Source organism: Nilaparvata lugens, chromosome 1 (assembly GCF_014356525.2).
Source record: "Nilaparvata lugens isolate BPH chromosome 1, ASM1435652v1, whole genome shotgun sequence".
In the NCBI taxonomy this organism is placed as follows: domain Eukaryota; kingdom Metazoa; phylum Arthropoda; class Insecta; order Hemiptera; family Delphacidae; genus Nilaparvata; species Nilaparvata lugens.
Window position 1 is genome coordinate 45,173,697 of NC_052504.1, and position 17,741 is coordinate 45,191,437.

A 17,741-nucleotide genomic window follows, 5' to 3' on the forward strand; every position below is an offset into this window, starting at 1 on the left:
AAATACTGCAACTATTTTTAATCTAATAAGGTCCCTGAATTTGTACTGCACTGTGAGACAACCCACGAAAAAGGAAGCCTGTCTAGATGATATGGTAAAGAACTTGCCACAGTGTTTGTACAGATTTGCAGTGGAGAGTTATGCCTTGAGTTACCATTAGTCTATCTGTTTCTCTGTGGATGAAAGGAGCTCTGATCTTTCTGGGAATGATTCTCCTGAGGAAATGATGGTGCGCTCAATTGCAAAGAGTCAGTTGAACCACTTCTCACACCTTTTGTCACTGGTGAACTGGAATGAAATAGTAATACCTGGCCCTGCAGAGGAAAATTTCAACAAATTTTTCAGTCTATATATATATATATATATAATATTTTATTAATATTATCAAATATATATATATATATATAATATATATAAATAAATTTGTACTGCACTGTGAGACAAATATAATATATACACTTTATATATACATATATATATGTTTTTTATGCTTGTTTTTTGACGAACCAATTGCTACAATTAGCTTACAAGGTAATAAAGATAATTTATTCATTTAGCCTATATTAATCTTATGGTGAAATGAATATCATTATGTTACATGATCATCCAATGAGGAACCAGCTATTAACAAAAGTTAATGTGCTAAAAGAGGCTATTAACTTTTGTTATTAACATTATTGTTAATAATGTCAAATTTTCTTTGATCTTTACCTACTCTCGATGGATAACATAAATCTTGTCAATAACAAGGAATTTTCTGTTAAAATACGAATTATTAATTTCTCTTAACAGAAAATTCCTTGTTATTAACAAAATTTATGTTATCAATATGATTGACTTCCATTTCCATATAATTTCATTTAATGAGAGTGATGTGTACAGATGATGAAATACAGATGGCGTTGTGACAGTGTGTGTAGGACTTAGACTAAGAATGATAATGTGTGTGTTCAGGCAGATTGGTTTGAGAAGTTGAAATGTAAAATAAACAGATTATGTCTTTACTGGTGACTTTTATTTATTTATTTATTTATTATTATTAATAACAAATTATTAATAATACATATCATGGCACAGTCGGTATTTTATCTCTTGAATAAACAACAGTTTGTGTGTTTTCAAGTTTTCAGTCTGAGTTTTGGGAAATCAACAGTCGTTTAGGGTTATATGAGTGGTTTTCGTCTGTGGTAACGATTTTAAGTTTCAGAAATCTAAAAGATAGAAGGTGAACCATTCGATGCATTCGTCACGGACGTTAAGACAATGGTAAAAAATTGTGATTTTTCGAATCCAGATGAACTTCTACATGACAAAATTGTTCTGTTTGCAAACGATAAAGACACTAAAGACAGATTGGTAAAGCAAGGTGAGGTGTCCCTCCAAGATGCAGTGGATTTGTTCCAAATAGCCGAACTACATCAGATTCAACTGAAACTCATGCAACCAAGGAGTGTTGACAAGGTCAGCATTGGAAACATCAATGATGAAGCAAGACGACATGACCAGCAAAATACTCATTTTCGTAAAAATGTTCCAGGGAATCGAGATGATTGAAATTCGGTGAAATGTTCAAAATGTGGTTTGTATCATTACATAAAGCTCAATCATTTTAGCTCAACATGTAGAAGTGTAGAGGTAGTGCAAGAAGCTGCTATAAAAAATAAGGTTGAAGAGGCATATTTTATAGATTAAGTAAAATATGTGGATTCTGTTGTTTGGCTAGAAAATGTATTAGTTGAGGATACTCTTGTCGATTTCAAGCTAGATACAGGAGCTGATGTAAATTTGATTTCCAAAAGAGTATTTGAACAGATATGTAAGGAATCAAGAACACATTTCAAGGTTGAAAGTAATTGTCCAATACTGCAGGCTTATAACAATTCAACGATTGAGACTTGTGGGCAAGTCAAGCTAAATTTAATGTTGAAATTTATTATAGTGAAACAGCCACTGTGTCCTATATTAGGTCTCTCAGCATGTGATAAGTTAGGTTCAATATCAAGGAATCATGTTCAAGAAATTTGTCTATCTGGAGATAAAACTAGCATTGCTCAAGAGTTTAAAGATGTTTTTGAGGGTGAAGGTTGTTTTCCTACCAAGTACTCTATCAAAATAAAAGAAGGGTCTATCCCAACTTCAAAACCTCCAAATAGGCTGCCAATTAAGATGCAAAGCAAGGTAAAAGAAGAATTAGAGAGGTTGTGTAAAGAAAATATTATTTCAAAAGTAGAAAAGCCCAGTACATGGGTAAACAAAATGGTTGTAGTTGAAAAAAGTAATGGCTCTATAAGAATTTGTTTAGATCCTTATGAATTGAATAAGTGTACAGTAAAGCAATAATTTTCTATTCCAACAGTTCAAGACTTATCAGCTAAGCTAAATGGAGCAAAATGGTTTTCAACTTTAGATTTAAAGGATGGCTTTTGGCAAATTGCATTACATGAGAAGAGCTCTGATTATTGTTCTTTTGGAACAATGTTTGGAACATACAGATTTAACCGTTTACCTTTTAGTCTCAACATATCAGGTGAAGTATTTTCTCAAAAATATTTTGAAGTTTTTGGTGATTTGGAAAATGTTTTAATTTATATGGATGATTTGTTAATTTTTGCTGAAACTGAAAAGGAACTTAATTTGTTGGTTCGGAAGGTTCTTGAAAGGGCTAGAAAATTCAATGTCAAGTTCAATAAATCTAAATTCCAACATCAAGTGAAGACAATAAAATATATAGGTCATATTTTTGAGGATGGATTAGTTATGCCAGATCCAGAGCGGATTAGGGCTATTATTGAATATGAACGTCTGAAAAATAAGATGGATATACAGCGTTTTCTTGGCATAATTAATTATTTGCGAGATTTTATTCCTGATTTATCTGGGCAATCAAAGCCTATTCGTAGCTTGTTAAGGAAAGATTGTCAATTTGTGTGGTATAAGGAGCATGATGAGTGTTTTAATAAACTTAAGTCTCTGCTAACTCAAGATCCAATTTTGCAAACCTTCAATAGTAATAAGGATATTGTTATACAAACGGATAGCAGCCAGAGTGCTATTGGTTCTGTATTATTGCAGGATAACAAACCAGTTTGTTATGCCTCTAAAAGTTTGTCTGATACGGAAACAAGGTATGCTTAAATAGAAAAGGAGTTTCTAGCTGTACTTTTTGCATGTAAAAAATTTCATCATTATATTTATGGGCGTAAAACATGTATTCAAACAGACCATTTGCCATTGATTTCAATCATGAAAAAACATATAAATAGTATTCCATCCAGTAGACTTCAATGTATCAAATTAAAATTATCTAAGTATGATATTGAATTGGTTTATGTACCAGGAAAAAGAATGTTTTTTGCTGATGCACTGAGTCGGGCAGCATGAAATGTTGGTAATGATGTACAAAATGAAGTGAGACAAAGTATCGATTTGGATGTAAAAGAAGTAGTACATTCAGTAAGTGTTAGTGAAGAGATCAAGGCTAAGTTTCAAGCAGAAACGGCTAGTGATAAAGTACTCAGTAAAATTGTGCATTTATTGCAATATAATGGTTGGCCTAAATGTAAGAATAGTGTAGATGATACGTATATGTATTTCTATAATCTCAGAGATAAAATTCACGTATTTGATGGTTTGTTATTTTTTGATGAGAGAATTATTGTACCAAAAAATTTAATCCGTTTCATACTACAGAAATTGCATGATGACTCACACATTGGTGTGAATAAAACAAAGGCTAGGGCAAAAGTTTTGTTTTATTGGAAGGGCATGTATAAAGATATAGAATAATACATTCTCAACTGCAGAGTATGTGAAAAATTCAGGGTTAAAAATATCAGAGATCCCATGATTGTTCAAGAAATGTCCGAATATCCTTTTCAGAAAATTGCTTGTGACATTCTTGAGTTTGGTAGAGTTTCATACCTAGTGGTTGTGGATTATTATTCCCGTTGGATAGAGCTAGTAAAACTTTATACAAAAGAGTCGGGGGCCATTATTAAGGTTTTAAAACGAATCTTTTCAATGTATGGGGTTGCAGAAAAGTTGATAGCAGATAATGTTCCTTTCAACTCATTTGAGTTTCAGAAATTTTCTGTTGCTTGGGGTCTAAATATCATTACAAGTAGTCCCAGATATCCCAGAAGTAATGTTCTGACAGAAAAGGGAGTGGACATCTGTAAAAGAATGCTCAAGAAATCTCTTGAGTGTGATGCAGAGATACATGTTATGCTTATGGAGTACAGGGCAACACCTGTTCTAGGTTCACCTTATTCACCTAGTGAGTTGTTGATGGGCAGATTAATAAGGACCAAACTTCCTGTTTACAATTTTAATGTTTTGAAGAGTAAGCCACACAATGATTTCCGACAAAGGGTCACAGATCGCAATAAGAAAATTAAAAGTTATCATGATTCAAGGGCTAGGACTAGGAGTGATTTTCAAGTGGGAGATGATGTAACTTTTTGGGATAATGATGTAAAAATATGGAAGAGGGCCAAGGTAGTAGACAGACACGATACACCAAGATCGTTCTGGATCAGAGATGAGAAGAATAGAATGTTGAGGAGGAATATGGCTCATTTGAGGAAATCGAATAATTCACCCAATTTTAGTTCACAAAACACTATGGAGTATCCAGGGGATGCTCGACCAATGTTTGCAACTGAGAATTGGTATAATAGGTGTAATGATGAAGAAAGGGCTAGAGAAAATGTATAATGATTTACATAAGAATACATTGGCACTGGCACATTGTAATGACACAAAACAACCATATTGTACTAGATCTGGGAGAGTAGTAAATCCCCCCAAAGAAAATAGATCTGTATATTCAAATTCAGTGATTTTCAAATGTTGAAATATTTTGTTTTTTAATATTCCGATTTATGGTTTTTCATTGCACTGTATTGAAAGGGAGATGATGTGTAGTGTGTAGTGTACTTGGAAGTTGAAATGTAAAATAAACAGATCATGTCTTTACTGGTGACTTTTATTAATAACAAATTATTAATAATACACATCAGAGAGTATTCATATAATATAACAGCTGGGATAAAAAGCAAAAAAATTTAAAGTTTTTAAGCAAAAGTTTCATTTGTCATTCAAAATAATTTGAATTGAAATAGGTTATCATTAACATAATGATCTTCATCTGATCTAATGTAACAAATTATAGTAAAGGTGTGTTTACACCAGAGTTGACAACAAAAGTTATCAACATTAATTTAAAGGTACGTTTTCGTTTATGCGAACTTATCCTACGTCAACCGCGACCGGGTCGGGCTCGAACAAAATGGCCGACTCCTTCTGTGTTAAATCATAGGAGTGTTTTCGTTTATGCAAATTTTTCACTGCGAACCAAACATGGTACGCATTCGACTGTGGCAGCACTCCTCCAGAAGCAGTCTCTCGGCCATCCGCAGAGAATTCTAACCTCAAATATATCACAGAAGATCCAGCAGGCAACAGTCAAAGAAAAGACTGGGAATAATTCTAAATTGACCAGAAGGTTTAGTGAAGTTGATGATGAAAAATGGATTAAAATATCAGAGAATACAGGATTTTATTCGATCACAAGCATCAAGAATCTATATATATATATATATATATAAAAAGTGAAATGGCACTCACCCACTGACTGACTCACTCACTCACTCACTCGCAGAACTAAAAATCTACCGGACCAAAAACGTTCAAATTTGCTAGGTATGTTCAGTTGGCCCTTTAGAGGCTCACTAAGAAATCTTTTGGCGATATTTTAACTCTAGGGGTGGTTTTTAAGGGTTTAAAGTTCGTCTTTTAGCATGAATATTCTTCTTATTCCAATATCTTGAAATTATGATTCAAATGTTCATACCATATGTTAATATAGAACTATAATATAGAGAGAGTACCTCTTCGAAACAGTTGTTCTGGTAACTAAATTAAACATTTTGTCAGGTTGGCAGTAAGTTGAGTTGACTTTGTTAGGTTGGCACCAAGTTGAAGATTGAAATGCATTTATCCAGGACCTCCTAAATACCATTTTTATCCAGTACCTCCTAAATAGGTATTTAGGTCCTGATTTATCGCGGAAAAATTGATTGGGTACTGCTACTTCAATACTTGATACGCTGATATAGTAACAGGTGTTTTTCGAGATCAAATTGACATAATACGTTCAAATTCGGTATAGAGGTTCCGCTGAGGTCTACATGCAGGCGAGCGAAGCGAGCCCGCTGATCTCATTTTTGGACAATCCAGTCGGGGGTCCAGTGGGCGGAGCCCCCTGGCTAGACGGATATGGCGAGTGAAGCGAGCCTGACGGCTAGTAAATAAATTTAATCAATAAAAACAAATTTAGGGAAAAAGTTGCTGAAGCCACGGCAGATAAAACTGGTTACAGAAGAATAATTCTATCGTATCCTTGGCTCAGGTTGGTGACATTGCGACCCAGCCGTGCAAACGAAAACGTTTCATCCGCAGTCGACCACTGATTTTCAGCCATATTGAAATTGAGCCCGACCCGGTTACTGTTGACATTGGATAAGTTCGCATAAACGAAAACGTACCTTTAGTTATTACCTGATGTTATAACATTTTCTTTTGGCTGCTAATTTTGTTATTAACAAAAGTGAATAACTTTGTCATGTGTTTCGACTGCAGCTGTAGTTGGTAGGGAACACTGGTGCGATCTGTGTAACAGGATGCTTGGCGAGGGGGTTGCGGGGGAAATAGGAACCTGTTAATAACAAAAGTTAAGAGGCTATTAACTTTTGTTAATAACATAACACATTTTCTTTGATCTTTAACGACTCTCGAAGGATAACATAAATCTTCTGTTGAAAACAGGAGTTATTAACTTTTGTAAAGAGAAATCTTTGTTGATTCAGTCAAGTTGATAACTTTTTGTTAATAACTCGTGTTATTAACTCCGGTGCAAACGCAGCTTGAATAAATTTTGTTATTAACATCATTTAGTAGCAGAAATGTTAAAAAACTTTTATTATTAACTATTGGAGTTAATATCAAAAGCTTTTAAAATTTTTGTTATCAACTGATGACAAAAGTCATCAGTTAACAAAAGGCATTAACATGTGTTAATAACATTTTCTCTAATAACAAGGAATTTTATGTTGAAAACATGAGTTATTAACTTTTGTTAAGAGAAATTTTTCATGATAACAAAAATGTTGAAAACTTTTTTCACCGGTGTAAACCCAGCTTTAGTTGCTATCAATATTTCAGTTTAAAACTTGCAGCAAAATGCAGTTCAAAGCAAAGCAGCAAAATATAAGAAATATTGATATTTAAATTAATAACTTGATCAATAAGATTTATCATTATTTTCACAATATTTTATCATTTATATTGTGAGACGTGACAGTTCCTCAATTCTGTCTAAAATAATGTGATCATTATGAATTGAAAATATCACAATGGCAAAAAAATCTGGTATGAGTGTGCCACACCAGATTTTTTGCAATAAGTGATTGGCTTATTTGTTTCAGACTATGCCGGTGGCGTTCTTGCTCATGAAGAGGAGAATGGAGGACAGCTACCGGCGCATGCTGTATTATATGCGCGAAAACTTCCTCACTTGTAATTTTCTGTCAATCACCACCCACTTCAAAGTCGGACTGGTGAATGCCGTCAGGGTGGTATTCCCAGAGGCGCAGCATTTAGGATGCTGTTTTCACTTCTGCCAAGTGAGTGCTGATTTAACTCGTTAATATCAGTAGGGTGCCGAGCTTTGCTCGGGAGTACAAAGAAATACAATTGAAAATTTAAAAGAAAAAACATAAAATTCATACATTGATGAATACTTCTTGCAAATTAATGATCCCAATTTCTTCATCAAATGAAATTGAATATTAAAAAAAGAAGCAGTGTGGAGTTGCATCTGCTAGTTCTTGCAGTACTTGATATTTGTCTCAGAAATCCATAGGAACAAAGTAAATATGGCGCAGGCGTCGAAAGTACCTGCCGCCTAGTATAATTTGCAACATGAAAGTTCCATTTCACACAATGATATAAGTTTATGAGGTTATGTTCTATGAGAATCACCCATTAGATGCACTTTCTTATGCGCACCTCTCCACTAGGAAATACTGAAATGAAGTGCATCTAACAGGTGATTCTCGTAGATCATAATCTCATGAACTTATATCATTGTGTGAAATATCAATGTAGTTGGTGATGATGGATGAAGCTAAAAATTAGGTGTTTTTCACAATATAAGAAACACTGGTCAGGTGTACCTGGAAATCTATATGAGATAGAGCGCTCTACCTGATCTCAGATTGTAGAGCACAAAAATACGCCAAGTGGGATTTTGAATTATACATATCTAAATGGTAACAAACAGAAGATATTGTTCACTACATATTACCCTAAACCATAGACGACAGAATAATTGTTACAAAGTTTATTAATTAAATTGTTGACAATGGCAAAGAGTTTTCACTCTTATATTATTAGACTAGACATGACTCTAAAAATTGTAGGTAACATGCACCATACTCATTTTTCAGTCGATTTGGCGGCACGTGGTGGCTGAAGGCCTTATGGCCTCAATATGTGCTGACTTCGAAGTGAAAAAAGGTGTGAAGATGCTCATGGCTCTTCCTCACTTGCCACCACACCGAGGGCCCTCTCACGATGACCGGGTCCCTCCTTATGACATTGCTGACGGTCTGAATACCATCAGCAATTACATCGATGAGGGAAGCCTGGATCAGGTAATGGGTGGGGGTGATTGGCGTGGAAAGCCTGTCGACATTTCAGACGCCTCGCAGATGGAACAACCACTTGGAGAGTTTTCACTCGAGGATGCTGGCCGCCGTCGGTGTTCGGTGTCAATCTAGACATCTGGAGCTTCGTAAGTGAGTAACTGCAATGACAAACTACAATTATTACATAATATATATTTCATTTTTTCAAAACTTATACCGAAACCCTCACTGTAGGACGTTTACTGAAACCCTCGGTCTGTGAGACTTCTACATTAAATAATGATGCATTTCATTCCTTTCATCATACAATTCTTATATCACTGACTCACTCACTGATAGCGATTACTTGAAAAGTACTGTATGGATTGCAGTGATTCTTGGAACATATAGCTTTCTTATAGGTGCTCAATAAGAATTTTTTGGGATATTTCAACTTTAAGGGTGGTTTTGAAGGGTTTGAAGTTCGGCTCTGAGCATTAACAAGTGATTATGGTAAATTGAAGTTCTTGACCAGATGTTACAATAATAATTTTGGTGGTCCCAGCCTCCTCAGGAGGACAAATTTTTGAAACCCAGTTCTTAGTGGGATGCTTGAGACTATCATAAACACGTGTGCAAAATGTCTAGTCTTCAAGCCTAGTGGTTTGGGCTAAGATTTCAGTGAGCAGGGTCTTGGTCTTTAATATAATTATTATACAAATAACGCTGAATAAAGACCATCACCAGGAATACTATGAGTGTCCAGGTCCAGTAATCCATTAATTTCGAGTACCTAGTTCAATCACTTCCATTATGAGAAAATCAAATTTTTAATTGCATATAAAGCTGTACAATTACAGACATGGCAAACGTTTTTTGATGAAACAAAACCAAATACATGAATATGATCATTGGCACAAAGTACAAACGGTAAGTTAAATGTACCAATAACAGCTATTGATAAGTGCACAATTATTGAAAGGTATACACTAATTATCCATGTATTCCTCTATGGAATAGAAGCCACTATTTTATAGACATTTATTAACTTGGACTTTAAATTCATTATTATTTGCTTTGATAAATTTTATTTCACTCCAAGAATCTATTTTATCATAGAGTGGTCCAAAAAAATGTATCCACTGTTTATAGTCCATAACTTGCAAACTAATTGATGGATTTGTCTCATTGAAATTATTACTTTATTCTAGGACGACTCTGCATCATCGAAGATAGAGTGTTCGGGAATCTGCAGAGGATGGATCGTGGCAATTGCCAGAGGATCCGAAGTAGGAGTGGCCCCGAAAACGACTCGGACACAATCCGATCAATGCTATGGAGATTCATGCGCCAAGAGGTGACAATAATAAATTTCCTAGCGCTGCTTGGACATTGTGCTGACAATATTCTGACATGGGCCTCCAATGTGGTCATAAATGTATGTGCGCTGCATGCGCAAATCAAAACAGGCTGCAAAATATAAACCTTCCCCGCTGCCCTCTGTGCAATCAGATGAGTACGCAATACACACGGGCATGGTTCCAGTGGCAGTAATCTTTGTGATCGTTTTTTTTCTTTCATTTTCATTCATTTTATTGCACACAGTTGATTGTTATGTAAATATTCAGTTTTTCTTTGTAAATATGTATGTTCTTTTTTGTACATTTTAAATGCGATGTAAATTTTCTATGTATTTATATGTAAATGTTCTCTATTATCTACTATTATTGATCGAGCTTAGCAAAGTAGTCCGTCCAGTCACTATATACATTGGTACATGCAATTTATATTGTAGCTCTGATTTTTTAATATATTATTTGGGTACATAAGAGAAGTCCAGAACCAATTTCTTCATGCAAAATTTCCTTGTGCTAGATACAGGGTGGCCCAAAAACCTCTCATTTCCCAGTTTTCAGCTATTTCTGCCAAATCTCGTAATCAGACAGAAAAAATTGCTCTCGACTTTTTTTATATTATAAAATTCTAAATAAAATGAGATCATTCGGAACTCTCTATCTCCAATGAGTACTGAGTTATGATTTTTCAAAAATGAGTGAAATTTGAAGAAAAAAATCAATTTTGATAAATTTTAATTTTTGATCAACAATATCTTCCGATTGTTACGATTTAGATGTATAATTCAAAATCCCTCTGGGCGTATTCTTGTGCTCTACAATCTGAGATCAGGTAGAGCGTTCCATCTCATATAGATTTCCAGGTACACCTGACAACAATGCTCCTTGTATTGTGAAAAACACCTAATTTTCAGCTTCAACCATCATCACCAACTACATTGTCCTCACATTGATATTTTGCACAATGACATAAGTTGATAATATCATGTTCTATGAGAATCACCCGTTAGATGCACTTCATTTCAGTATTTCCCAGTGGAGAGGCGCGCTCAAGGACACCTCAAGGATCAAAATTTCAAACAATTATAACTTTTGACACAGTGCTCAGATTTTGTAGCATAGACACAAAAAGTAAGGAACTTCACACCAATTACGCCTACTGATTAGTCTTGGGGCACCAAGCTTCACTCCGGAGTACAAAAGCATAGTTCATGTTTATTTATCTATTGATACAAATAACACAATTCTTTATTTATTTATTGATTCACAGAACACAATTCTTTATGCTTTTTATTGATACACAGAACACAATTCTTTCAATTGATTGGGGAAGGACCAACAGGCTCAGTCCAAAACTATTTCTTCCCCAAATTTTTATGTATAGGCCTACACTATAAATACAGTAGTCCAAAAAGTGTTCCATACACTTTTGAATTTAAGTCCAATTTTCAGTCCAAACATTTGAATACAGAAAAGTTCGAATTCAGATTTTTTACAAACCAATTTAATTAATAACAAAATAACACTTTCTAATCACTGTAAAATAATTATTAACTTTGAAAATGGTGATATAGGTAGGCCTACTTTAATTCAAATAACAAAATAATGGATCTTGAATAAAATCATATCATTGGTCATGTCAACAAATCAGATAATGTTGATCAAGTCGGTTTATCTATAATTGCCAGATAATACTTCTCGTGAGATCCGCTGATTGATTGCAATAGTTCAACAGCTGAACATAATTGTGTCCCACTCCCACACAGGCACTTGCATCTTCCATTATCATCTGCTTTTCCAATGATGAATAATTATTATCCTTTTCATTTCCTTCAGCAAGTTCTCCCAGGAATGAGACCATGTGCAATCGAATTTTTAATCAAGAACCTCCTATATTGCAAATTACATCAATATCGTTAGAGCCGTTTTTGAGATCCGTTGGACATATATAAATACCCATATACCCAAATAAATGAATATATACAGAAATTGCTCGCCTTATATAATAGGATGCAGTTTCTGTAGTGAAGGCAGATCACAATCCGTTATTAATCATATATTTGTTTGCCATTCTACTTTGATGCCAAAGTTCCATATTTTTCTTCACTAGCGCCCTCTCCAACTACATTTTTGAATCTAAAGTATTTAAATAAAATATCTGATAAAAAACTATATTGATTATAGAAAATCTTATGTATTATATGAGTTACAAATTAATTTTTTCACTATTCCTTAGTTTTCTCTCGAGATCGTCCATTCTCGACAATGACAAATTACATTGTATGTTCTATTGAACCTGCTGCTTAACTCACATGTTGCATCTAGCCATGAGGCAAAACAGGTTTCCATGATCCTGAGCTGCAATAGAAACAATCAAATAATTAGACCAGTGTTTCTCAAACTGTGGTACTCTTACAACTTGGGAGCACGTGAAACTTAAAGTCCTTAGCACATTGGGAAGTTCCGAGCTAATAAAAACGTTATAAAATTAATACATATTCTTGTAATCATCATCACGAAAGTTCCGCTAAAATAATTATAATGAATAAAAATACTGGAGATTGTCACAACACATAACTTATTCATTAGAACTCGAGATACCGGTTTTGGTTGTTACACCACTATTGTCAATCTCTGGTAAACTAAAACTAAATAAAAGAACAGCAGAATATAATATACTAGGCTATGTAGGATGCAACAGGATTGGTATACTATACAGAAAGAAAAGTAAATAACCATAATGAATTAACCATAGTTTTAAAACAGGGCTAGGTAAAATAGATACTTTAGTCTACCCTTCAAGCCTCACTCATAACTGCCAACATTGACTGACACATAACGTGCCCCACAAGGTATGCTTCAATGTGATTTAAATGGGCGTATTTACATAGTCTGCATGCGGCAATTGAGCCCACTGACACGGACCGGCGTGTCCACTTAAATCACATTGTGAACAATACTCTTGCTGGTTTGTGTCAGGCACGTTACATTTGGTGTCGGTAGATATGAATGAGGCTTCAATGGAAAATACTTGCTTATCAAGGTTTACCAGAAAACACACAGTGTAGCCTACATTCATAACACCTAAACTACTCCAATAAAATACAGGATATTGCAATCAAATATCACTAAATTATTCAACTTTTAAACATATAGAACAGCCAACCTAAATTCAATCTCTCTACATCAGAATGATTTGAAATGTAGGCTATGTGAAATAATGATTCTTATGACTCGGCCAATCTTATGATTGAAATGAGTAGTTAAAACATGTTTGAAAAATGCAATAATGTGAATATTAGAACTTTATTCATTCAATCTGCAATTGAAGTCACAGTCAAATATTCTGTACAATCAGCTTCACGGCTATCGTCATTAAGTGATGAAATAAAAAAAAAACTAATAAGACTCTATAAGACTCTAGACCTAATAAGGTCTATTTAGACATTCCAAAGAAAAAATACTTCATAGAAACCTGGAATTAATTTGAATTTACCAAATTAGTTGCTAATTCATAGACTAGTTACTTCATTTATGTTTCATAAATGCAACTAGGCCTAGTGCTAAACTATACATTGCAAATTTATAATTTTGGAAATGAAAAATTTGTATTATCATTCAGACATTCAAAACCAAAAATGTACTTAGTGAATAGCATAATAGATTATGAAAACTGATTCTAGAAGTATTATTATTCATTTTATAACTAAAAAATAACTGTCAATTGCTAGAAATAAGTCAATTCCATGAAAATAAAATTCAGCAATACTGTTCCTGCCAGTTTTTTCAATTTGGCATCGAGGAACATGGCTGCTTCTGTTTTGACTCTTCGCTGATAGGAGCACTGTTGATTCTGTACAGTGTGCGTTTTTTCTATTCTTTCGCTTCCCCAACTGGTTTTGTCTTTCTGCGAGAGACCCTGCATAATCATGTTGTAAAATTGTTCTCGGCATGTTTTCAGCCACAAACTTTTTGTATTCAATGTTGAATGTGTGTGAAAAGTTCGTAAAATCAGTGTCTATAATTCCTAGTATTGAAATAGTCCCATACTGTTGGAGTTTATTTATTTACATACATACATATAGGATTTGTGAATGGAAGGAAAATATTCTGTAGATGAAAATTGCAAGAGCCTAGGAAATGACAGCAACTCATCTGTAATCCAATTTCTATCCGTCCTGTACCTTAATAATTTCCATAAAGGCTAAGTACTGATATCAGAGGAAATATCTGGTGAGTTGCTCTGTGTTATTTATACATAATATTTTCTTTATCAATTTACAACTCTTGAATCAGTCAAAATCTACTCATTATCAAATGTTAGTACTTGAATATTTAATTATTATTGACCGAGTGAAGTGAGGTCTAAGATTCAAGTCGACGGTATGACATTTCTCTTAATGTTTGAATGTTTATATGTTTTTATGTTGCGCATTTACAGCGAAATGCGGTAATAGATTTTCATGAAATTTGACAGGTATGATCCTTTTTAAATTGCGCGTCGAAGTATATACAAGGTTTTTTGGAAATTTTGCATTACAAGGATAATCGACCGAAGCGAAGCTGAGGTCTTAGTTTCAACTCGATCGGCTTTTGTCTGTTTGTTTGTTTGTACCGCAGTTACAGTCGCAGTTATTGTCCAATTTGGATGAAATTTGGTATGCAAGTTCTTTGAAACAAGGTGCAGAAACTTATGTATAACGATTTTTGATAAGACCTCTGTTTTTTTTTTTGTAATATTTCAAAAACTGCAAACTAACCTCAATCCAGAAAGGATGTGTCTTTGAAGATACAGCAATTCATTCCCATACTTTTTCGCATGTATTGTTTCAAGCACATGGTGGTCGAGTCGGTTAGACCGTGGTCTGTCACACTGTGGGACCCAGGTTCAATTCTCGTTCCTACCAGATTTTTTTTGCAGATAATACTAAAATTGTTTTATTTTATTCTAATAATATATCATTATAAAATAAATTATTATGATTACATAGAATAATTAAATTGAATCATACTATTATTGAATTGATTTATCAAATTAATTGGATAAATTATTTAAAAAAAATCTTTATTGTATTGGAGTCCATTACTGCAGTTGTAGAGAAAAATTTGTATGTAAAGGTAAATTTTTTCCTTTTTGTGTAGTTGAGAACTTGATATTGTGGTAATTATTCACATTAAATTAAAAAGACCAAGAAATTGTTGAAAAACCACAGATTTATTGATACTTAGAAATACCGGTTTCGGTAATTACACCATTGTCAATCTCTGATAAACTCTGATAATGACCGATACCGGTCTTTCTGAGTATCAATAAATCTGTGGTTTTTTGACAATTTCTCAGTCTTTTTCATTTAAAAGGTATGTATTTGATATAAAGGTACTCCTTGATAAGTCCGGTGTCCCTGGAAACAGTGTCTCTATCACTTTCAATGGAGAAAATAGTAGATGACAATCACGGCTAAATCTTCACAATATACTGTACCTACTGTACTGGCCCTACTCATTAGATTGAGAGTTGTATTCATGAGCGAGGTATACTGTTCACAGAACTACTAGTATAAAAGGAAAAAGGAGCCTCCTTCATCCGCCAATATTACCGTAAAAATCAGACTATAGAATTATTCATCATAAATCAGCTGTCCAGTGGACTATAATACTATCCGTTCAAAAACATCGAACATCTTGAAAATGTATCTCTCCATTAACGTTAGTAGACAGTTGCAGCCAGACCTGTGATAACAGCGCTCACACTCACATTCCGGGATGACACGTCACGTTACTATATAGGACAGAAAGCTCTATGTTTATTTAGGATTTTTTCTAGACAATTTTAATTGATAAATTATTCATTAATTTTTGAGAAACATAACAACAGGTCAATGTAACTCACTGAGCGCGAGGTCTACAGCGAGCACTTTGCGATGTAGGGAATTCGACCAGCGGGGAGGTATCAAGTGGAGCCTGAGGATCTCCTGTACTGGGCTACTGTTTGATTTGAAATAAATAGGCAAATACTTAGTTTTGTCAACATTCAGAGTAAGTTTGTTCTGATCGAGCCACTTCCTGACACCAAAGAGATCCTTGGTAGCCTTACTGAAAGCATCCTCCCAGGTAGTCCCAAATGATACAACTGCAGTGTCGTCAGCAAAGAGAAATATCTTACTATCTAGGGGAACTTTACTGAGGTTATTGATGTAGACCAGAAAAAGCAAAGGGCCCAGTGTGCTTCCCTGAATCACACCGTAATCTACATTATACATATCACTGGAAATATTATTAATACAGGTGGTCTGTTTCCGTTCATGTAAATATCTTTGAAACCATTGCAGTGTCACACCTCTGACCCCACAGCATTCCAATTTCTGCAATAGTTTTGGTCGGTTCACAGCATCAAACGCCTTGGCAATATCAAGGAAGGTAATAAGTACATTATTACCTTCACCCACCTTTTGCACTATTTCGTTTGTGATATCGAACAGAACGTTTGATGTATTCTTGTTCAATCTGAAGCCATACTGATTAAGAACTAACAAATTATTTGATTCTAAATAAGACTGTAATTGAATTTTAATAAATTTTTCAAGAATTTTGGAAAATACACTTAACATGACAAAATGTGTCTAAAATAGACAAAATGTGGGTTGGGGTAGTCCCATTACATCTCTTGGTAGTAAAAGGGTTAAACAGTTAGGTACTATAAAATCAAATAAACTGTCTTGTCTCTTTGGTAAAATTAGTGAAGGTGTTGAACTATTGAAATCAATAAGCTTATCTCACGAGAAATATTATCTGGCAAGATATTTCAATCAACTTGATCAAAATATTTGATTCTTTGACATGACAAAAGTTACGATTTTATTCAAGATCCATTATTTTTTCATTTATATTAACAAATAGTGTAGTAAACATAGTATATCATTCGAAATTAAAGTATATATAAAACTTATTTGAATTGGTTATCATTATCACCACATTATTATCAGAAATTTTCAGTAACTGCGTCACCTTCAACGGTTGTTGTTGGCAACTACAACAAACGTTGAAGAAGGTTACGCAGTCACCGAAAATTTCCGATAATAATGTAAGTTTTCAATTGTATAAGTGTTTTTTCACCTATTTGTATCGTCTTACCAATTCAAATCAGTATTATAAGACTGTAAAATGTGCTACAAAGTATATATAAAATAATACTTTTCTTTTTCAAATGTTTGGACTGAAATTTGCACTGTTTATCAAATTTTGGTCTGTTAATCAATAAATAAATAAATGTACTAGTCCAGAATGGACGCATCAGGTATTTTGAAAGATATACTCAATCTATTCATTGAAAAATTTATGGATTTGATTATGTGGTGATATTTTGTCTTGGAACAACAATTTATTTTTGCATTTCAAATATATTAATATTAATTTTAAAATTAACGTTCTTCACTCATCAAGGTTATGTATGGTTTTGTTAAAGTTTATGTTTCCCAGAATGTTTTTTCCATTTAATCACTAACCAGAATTATAAAAAATTTAGATAATGTAAATTATAACAGCAGAAGAGACCATTATGTATGTTATTATGACCATTCTATATGTAATTATTGTTGCTCTTCATGAAGAAAATGAAATCATAGTTTTTTAATCATAATATTTAGGTAATCTTTTAATCAACAAAGTTTGTTTGGTGAAAACCGCCATTTTTTCATTC

The 17,741-nt window shown here is 33.8% G+C and overlaps 1 protein-coding gene across 1 annotated transcript; it reads left to right on the plus strand.

Annotated features, from left to right (window-relative positions):
- Positions 1-1,967: 1,967 nt before the first annotated feature.
- LOC120352768 lies at positions 1,968-10,536 on the plus strand. Its single transcript, XM_039434970.1, has 4 exons — positions 1,968-2,527; positions 7,488-7,685; positions 8,511-8,861; positions 9,902-10,536. Exons 1-3 carry the CDS (start codon positions 2,417-2,419, stop codon positions 8,841-8,843), a joined length of 642 nt encoding a protein of 213 aa, XP_039290904.1. The 5' UTR covers positions 1,968-2,416; the 3' UTR covers positions 8,844-8,861; positions 9,902-10,536.
- The last annotated feature ends 7,205 nt before the right edge of the window (positions 10,537-17,741 follow it).

What these genes read in the sequence shown, in the direction of transcription:
- LOC120352768 (XM_039434970.1), top strand. Translation starts at nt 2,417, where the DNA reads ATGGCTTTTGGCAAATTGCATTACATGAGAAGAGCTCTGATTATTGTT. An exon ending in TTTTAGTCTCAACATATCAG is followed by an intron (nt 2,528 to 7,487) that starts GTGAAGTATTTT and finishes TATTTGTTTCAG; the next exon opens with ACTATGCCGGTGGCGTTCTT. An exon ending in GCTGTTTTCACTTCTGCCAA is followed by an intron (nt 7,686 to 8,510) that starts GTGAGTGCTGAT and finishes CTCATTTTTCAG; the next exon opens with TCGATTTGGCGGCACGTGGT.